General features: G+C 43.4%; 1 protein-coding gene across 1 annotated transcript; it reads left to right on the top strand.

Moving 5' to 3' along the window:
* The first annotated feature begins 1,468 nt into the window (after nucleotides 1-1,468).
* LOC148147324 (uncharacterized) lies at nucleotides 1,469-2,768 on the top strand. Its single transcript, XM_087995569.1, has one exon. It carries the CDS (start codon nucleotides 1,705-1,707, stop codon nucleotides 2,605-2,607), a length of 903 nt encoding a protein of 300 aa, XP_087851695.1. The 5' UTR covers nucleotides 1,469-1,704; the 3' UTR covers nucleotides 2,608-2,768.
* The last annotated feature ends 4,982 nt before the right edge of the window (nucleotides 2,769-7,750 follow it).

The following is a 7,750-nucleotide window of genomic DNA, read 5'->3' as shown; positions in this document are numbered from 1 at the left end:
TAGTAACAATGGTAAGTCATTTGTAATGGGAGAGACAACAATGGTTTTAACATTTGCAGTACTTCACAAGAAGAAGTTCTGACACATTTGGACACCATTCTAATCTGGAACTGTATCATTGCTCTTTCACTATTGCTAGGATACAAACCTGGAACTTCCTCCATCTCATATTGTGGATGCACCAACACCATATGGACTGCAGTGGCTGAATCAGGAGGTTCACAACCATGTTTTCAGGGGCAGAGGTAGAAAACAAACACTTACCTTGTCAGTGACATTAAAATCTCAGTTACAAGGCAGAAAAGGGTGCTGGATATGCATTCTGACAATACCGAGACAGTGGAGGAGTTGAAAGGACTAATGGTGAGGCTGAGCATAGTCCCCGGTTGATTCTGGAGTCTATGGTCTTACCTTTTAATCATACATTCACTTTGTTTTAAAACTTTAAAAATAAGTCAAACCTCAAATGCATTCCGTGAAAAGAATAGCTAAAATATGCTAAATTCAACAACAGTGTCACTTAGAGTTTTAATTTGTTCATACTGCTGCCATTGGCTGCTGTGGTCTGAACTTGTCACCATCCTGCTTCCCACAATGATGAGTAGTCTAAAGATGGTGTGACCATGGAAATTTTAGTTTACATATCCCCATTCCAATTTTCTTTACTCTGATTTCCTGCTCACAGACTGCCACTGAGCTGCCACTTTCACCATCACAGCCACCCAGAAGAGGAGGCACAGCAACAGTGCAGTACTAATCAAGAGGCTCCATGATCTGACATTCACAATTACCTACACAGGCAATGTAACCTGAGACTAGTATAGTCAGGTCTGCCCTGGGGTTGGTGATTCACCCTGACCAAATCTGTGCTGTACCGGGCAGGAAGATGGCTGAGAGTCTTGCACTCCTCAGGGATACGATCGCCTACGTGCAGGACAGAGGGTTGGACACCTGCCTGATCACCCTGGACTAGGAGAAAGCCTTTGACAGGGTATCACACACGTATATGAGAGATGCTCTCTCCAAAATGGGCTTTGGGGAGGGAATCTGCAATTGGATCAGACTACTCTACACCAACATTGTCAGTGCAGTCTCAATCAATGGGTGGGAATCAGATAGCTTCCCAGTCAGATCTGGAGTCAGGCAGGGCTGCCGTCTCTCTCCTGCCTTGCTTTTGAGATGCATAGAGCCATTTGCCGAGTCCGTCAGGAAGGATGCAAGCCTGAGAGGGGTGACTATTCCTGGCAGAAGGGGCCTGCAGGTCAAGGCCTCCTTGTACATGCATGACATCGCCGTTTTCTGCTCGGATCCGCTGTTCGTGCACAGACTGATGTGCATATGTGACCAGTTCAAATGGGCTTCGGGGACCAAGGTAAACTGAGGCAAGAGCGAGGCCATGCTCTTCGGGAACTGGGCCCACCAATCCTCAATCCCCTTCACCGTCAGGACCGACCACCTAAAGGTGCTGGGTATTTGGTTCGGGGGGCTAAGGCATGCGCCAAGTCTTGGGAGGAGCGTATCAGCAAAGTGAGGCAGAAACTGGGCAGATGGAAGCTACGGTCGCTCTCCAGCACGGGAAAAAACCTGGTCATCAGGTATGAGGCACTGTCATTGCTGTTATACGTGGTACAGGTCTGGCCTATTCCCAGAACTTGTGCTGCTGCAGTCACCCGGGCCATCTTCCAATTTATATGGAGATCAAAGATGGACCAGGTCCGAAGGGACTCACTGTATAAAGATCTGGGCAACGGGGGAAAAAATACACCCAATGCCACCCTCACCCTGATGGCCACCTTTGTGTGTGGCTGCATCAAGCTGTGCGTGGATCCCCGGTACGCAAACACCAAATGCCACTACGTACTGAGGTTCTACCTGTCCCCGGTGTTGCGAAGGATGGGCCTGCCCTTGCTGCCGCAGAACGCTCCGAGCAGTTGGACCGTTCGGTATCACCTGTCCTTCATAGAGAAATTTATGAAGAAAAACACCTTTGACCACAAGTCCATCAGGAAGTGGTCAGCACGTAGTGTCCTTGAGACCCTTCAGGAAAAGGAGAGCGCGGATCCTATCGAGCGGTTCCCTGAGCAGACTGTCAAAGCCATTTGGCAGAATGCCTCATCGCCAGAACTTTCCAACAAGCACCAAGACATGGCTTGGCTGGTGGTGAGAAGGGCTCTGCCTGTGAGATCCTTTATGCAGGCGCAGACTCTCTGCCGCACCGCACACTGCCCTCGAAGCAGCTGTGGAGGGGACGAGACTGTTACACACCTCCTTCTGGAATGTGCCTTTGCAGAAGAAGTCTGGAGAGGAATGCAGTGGTGTTTGTCAAGGTTCGTCCCAAGCAGCGCCGTGATGCGGGACTCCGTGCTCTACGGTCTGTTCCCTGGGACGCACTCCGAGACGAACATCAACTGTGCCTGGAGGATCAACAACTCGGTGAAGGACGCTCTCTGGGCGGTTCGAAACCTGTTGATCTTCCAGCTGAAGGAGTTGACCCCGATTGAGTTTTGCAGATTGACACATTCCAAGGTCCAGGACTACGTGTTGAGGGACGTGCTGAAGCTTGGGGCAGCTGCCGCCAAGGCGCGGTGGGGAAAGACCACTGTGTAACATCTGCCTGCCTAAGAAGAACAGGGGGCCCACGCAGTCATTTGGGTTTCGCTGATGCCTCAGCTAAATATATGGACATATGATTGATAAACATACAGACCTGTATATATGAATGATAAATTCTGATCTCTGTATGCAAATGTTTATGTATGTATGGCATGATCAACTGTACAGACCATCAAATTATTTTATGAATAAAGTATATTTTTGAAATTAAAAAAACCTGAGACTACTATAGAGCTGGGACTAGAAATTAATTGTCCTTGAAATAAAAGTGGATTTTTAATTACGTCAGGCTGAAGGGTTGGCAGGGTAAATGTCTATTCATGGGGCTGCTTAGTTAAGGGTGATTGGATAGAGCTGCGATCTGTACATGATGAGTCACCATGAGGTTTGCGTGGTCTCCAGCCCAGCCACAGAAAAGGCTAATTAGTGTGTCTACCCCACAGGTTCCCTGGGTCTGCTGTACAGGACTGGGATGAACACCTCAATGAAACAGCACACAGGAGAATGCTGATGCACAGTGCGATACTCTGTGCTTTAGCTGGTCTGCCAGCCATCCTCTTATCACTGTCATGGAGTGTGGATGTGTCATCTCCAACTTAGAAGAAGGAATTGCACAAAGACGGCCTTCTCTACAGCCTAGCTCTTTTGGCCTGTGTTGTTGTTGATCCAGAAGCCTGGCAATTGTCGCCGTTATACTTTGATTAAACAAACTACAAACCGTATTATCTAACTTCCCTATGAAGATGCAGCAAAACTCCCTGCAAATATGGCAATACCCAGCCAAAACACATTCAAAAAAGCACTCTGCAGTACTTAAAGAGATGCTCTTTGACAGTGAAAGAAGCTGGTTAGCAGACCAGCTAATGCACTGAGTATCTCAGCATTCTATAGTCATAGAATTGATATAAACAGATACAATATAGGTGGGATTACAAGGACATGGCTTCAGACTGATCAGGGATGGGGACTGAATATCCAGGGGTACTTGGTTTTTAGTAAGGATAAACAAAGAAGAAAAGGAGATAAACTGCAGACCTGGGCTGAGAGGTGGCAAATGGAGTTTAATGTAGAAAAGTGTGAGGTGATTCACTTTGGAAGGTGCAACAGGAATAAAGAGTAGTAGGCTAATGGTAATATTCTTGGTAATGTAGATGAGCAGAGAGATCTCGGTGTCCATGTACATAGATCTGTGAAAGTTGCCACCCAGGTTGATAGGGTTGTTAAGAAGGCATACAGAGTGTTAACACTTATTGTAGAGGGATTGAGTTTAGGAGCCACGAGAGTCATGCTGCAGCTGTACAAAACTCTGGTGTGGCCGCACTTGGAGCATTGCGTACAGTTCTGGTCACCACATTACAGGAAGCTTTGGAGAAGATGCAAAGGACATTTACTCGGATGTTGTCTGGTATGGAGGGAAGGTCTTATGAGGAAAGGCTGAGGGACTTGAGGCTGTTTTCATTAGAAAGAAGAAAGTTGAGAGGTGACTTAATTGAGACAACAAGGTAATCAGAGGGTTAGATCGAATGGACAGTGAGAGCTTTTTTTTCTTGGATGGTGATGGCTAGCACGAGAGGACATAGCTTTAAATTGAGGGGTGACAGATATAGGACACAGGTACTTTCTTTACTCAGAGAGTAGTCGGGGCATGGAATGGCCTGCCTGCACCAGTAATAGAATCACCAACTTTAAGGGCATTTAAATGGTCATTGGATAGACACTTGGATGAAAATTGAATAGAGTAGGATAGATGGGCTTCAGATTGGTTCCACAGTTCGATGCAACATCAAGGGCCGAAGAGCCTGTACTGCGTTGTAATGTTCTATGTTCTATGTTCTAAGTGTTATTTTGGGGAAGACAGTCAATAATAAATTAGAGACACAAGCAATAAGGTTACAGCTACAATCATGGGCAAGATTAATCTACATATAGGTAGGGAAAATTAAGACAGTAACAATGGCATAGAAAAGGAATTCCAGGAGTGTGTACGAAATAGTTTTCTCGATCAATATGTTGAGGAACCACAGAGGACAGACCATCCTAGACTGGGTATTGTGTAATTAGAGAGGAATAATTGACAGTCGAGTCGTGTGATGTTCCTTCAGGAAGAGTGACCATAATTCTTCATTAAAATGGAGAATAACTCAATTGATTCTGAGACTAAATACCACAATCCAAATAGAGGAAATACAACTCTATGAGGCACGAGCTGGCCATGGTAAATTGGAGAATGTTACTTAAAGAGATGATAGTGGATAGGTAATGACAAACATTTAAACAGTGTATGGAGAAAATGGAACAATTGTTCATTCCTTTCTAGTACGAAAACAAAACAAGAAAAGTGGCTTGATCGTAGCTAACAAGAAAAAAATAGGAGCAGTCTTAAATCCAAGAAAGGGGCATAGAGGATAAAAAACCCATTAAGCAGCTTGTGAGGCTTTGGGATTTTCTATTGCTTCAAAGTTTGAATAATAGAAGCAGCCTGAATGGGTGGGATTAAGCTCCCATAGAACCAACATTTTCAGTTTTGGCTTTCTGCAGCTGCAGGGGTGAAGCTGAATGTAGTAGCTCTTATTCCTCTCACAGTTACAACTAAAAGCTGGAGTTCTCTTCCTGCTGCTCGACTTGCATGTGAGACAATCCATTTTACTGAATTTGCTTTCACCAAGAGTGTAGGTTTATGGGATGTTACTATATTGGAACAGTTAATTAGTAGTGGTTGATATTATTTTGTTCAGCACTTCATAGCGTTTCAGTTAAGCCAATCCTTTTATTTTTATTTTGTCTATATTTCAATTATATTAATTGAAAATAGAGTGTGTTTTGCTTAAAGTCAAATAGTTTGACCAATCGAATTGCATCTAGAGTGCAATGCCTTATACTTAACTTTAAAATAAGAAGAAGTTAGGGTCTAAGCTATCTTCTTAATATGTTTTGAAGTGGTTTGTTCTGGTCCATAATCCTGTGGAATGCTCTCCCATGGAAAATGGTTGAGGGCAAAACACTGAATGTTTTCAAGAAGGAGATCAATATAGCTCTTAAAAGTATCACATGGTTTGGGATGAAAGTAGAAACAGAGTAGGATGAGCAGATGTGATTATAATGAATGGCAGAGCAGACTCAAAGGGCTGAATGGTCTTCTCCTAGTCCTATTTTGTATGTTCTGTATTCCTATGAAATAGCCTACAAATTAGGTGCCCAATTCTTTAAATAATGCTACTGCTATACCATTCTTACAGATGAATTCATGCCTTGTTCTTTGTTGAATAAGAAGTGAACAACACTGGGCCCATGGCAATGAAGTAAATCAGGGCCCAATTAATGGCACTCAGGGCTTTAGGATGGTACTGCTGTGCTTGGTTGGGAATAGGCTCACTGTATTTAGATCTGGGCCAGGATCAGAAACATAGCCCATGATTTCTATCCTTAGCCTGGTCTAAATTGGTAAAATGTGTGCTGAACCAGCAAGTAGTTTGAAAGCTTGTATCTCAGGAGGAATGCCTCTGTGAGCCTTTCCCAGCAAAGCTGCTATAGGACAGCATGGAGATTCACTGGTGTATCCCACTCAGAAGGTCTCTGCTTTCCCAAATGTTGTCTTCAATGACACAAATGACCTGCAATATCCAATAGAAGTAATGATGGATGCTTAATACATAGCAACTTTTAAAAAGGAATTTATTAAAATTTTGTAAAAGAGAAAATGCAAAAAGTTGCTTAGAAATGCAGAAGAATTGAACTAAATGAACTCATCTTTTAAGCAAGTGGCAAAAGAATTATGGAATGAAGTAGACCTTGTCTATGTTCTTGCTAATTTTATTCTTGTTAAGAATTAGCTCGATTCATTTTTTCTGAAATAATGAAGATAACTTCTTATGAATGATGAACTTCTAGAATAGTTTATGGTTAACAATATACTTATATTAAATTTCTTCATAACTTCCATGATTTATTTATTTATTTACGAACTATTAAAGGAGAAGGCAGAATTTCATTTAAAAACAGTAAGCGCTTTCACCACAAATAATAATTTTGGGGTCAAAGTTTACAGGATCATAGATATTCAGTACTAAAGACAATCTCGTCCATACTCGTCTCATCTGTGTAAAATGCATTTTAAAGATAACGTACATCCTTCTACTTGGTTGACCATTGTCCTTGGTTATTAATAGTTTACCTCTTTGATTACTATTGAGTCCCCTGTAAAGTATTATAATTGACTGCTTTAGTTGATTCATTCAATTTTCATAGTTACATATTCTAGTGTTGCAAGAAGAAGTCTTCTAAACTTCCTTTCTAGTCTTCTCAAGTTTCTATCTGAGGTAACTGCACAGAGGCCAGTATCCTGTTCACCACGTCACCCTTTACTTACTTTATTTACTGTGGCCAGCCAGCTCAGAGTCAGTCCACTCAACTGAGGAGATTCTAAACTCCTTTTTTCCCCATCATTAAATCACCCTTTATTGTACCAATGCACCATACACTGGCTATGCTCAGCCAGTGCAGAGACCATTCTTCAAGCGGAGGCCATTCCACTCTCCTGGATGTACACCTTTTTTCTTTCTCTTGTAAAATCATAATTCTTTTCACAAAATACAAGGAAGTACAGTTGTATCACTATTTGAAAGAAGCTTGCTTGCATAGGAACTTAATGAGGGCATGGTGGCTCAGTGGTTAGCACTGCTGCCTCACAGCACCAGTTCAATTGAACCAGTAGGTTCAATTCCCACCTCGGGTGACTGTCTGTGTGGAGTTTGCACATTCTTCCCGTTTCTGCATGTGTTTCGTCCGGGTGCTCTGGTTTCCTCCCACAATCCAAAGGTGTGAAGTGGTCATACTAAATTGCCCATAGTGTTAGGTGCATTAGTCAGGGGTAAATATAGGGTAGGGGAATGGGTCTGGTGGAGTTACTCTTTGGAGGGTTGGTGTGGACTTGTTGGGCTGAAGGGCTGTTCCCATGCTGTAGGGAATCTAATCTAACCAAAACTTCAGCCCAGGGCCTAAAGATGGAGCTTTCAGCCTACACCTGGGGCTTTCAGCTTATGCACGGGACTTTTGGCCCACACACCAGTTTTACACACAAAGGCACACTCTCTAGCCTACGCACTGAAACAACAGCACAGAGGCCGGGTCCCGTCACCAA

Source organism: Chiloscyllium plagiosum, unplaced genomic scaffold (assembly GCF_037043375.1).
Source record: "Chiloscyllium plagiosum isolate Xiang-an unplaced genomic scaffold, Cpla_swu_hap1 HiC_scaffold_17, whole genome shotgun sequence".
Lineage (NCBI taxonomy): Eukaryota > Metazoa > Chordata > Chondrichthyes > Orectolobiformes > Hemiscylliidae > Chiloscyllium > Chiloscyllium plagiosum.
The sequence above is the reverse complement of the archived record's forward strand: the minus strand, read 5'-3'. Positions and strand labels throughout refer to the sequence as shown.

Bases quoted from the DNA above. Each gene is read 5' to 3' on its own strand.
- LOC148147324 (XM_087995569.1), top strand. From the start codon at position 1,705: ATGGACCAGGTCCGAAGGGACTCACTGTATAAAGATCTGGGCAACGGG.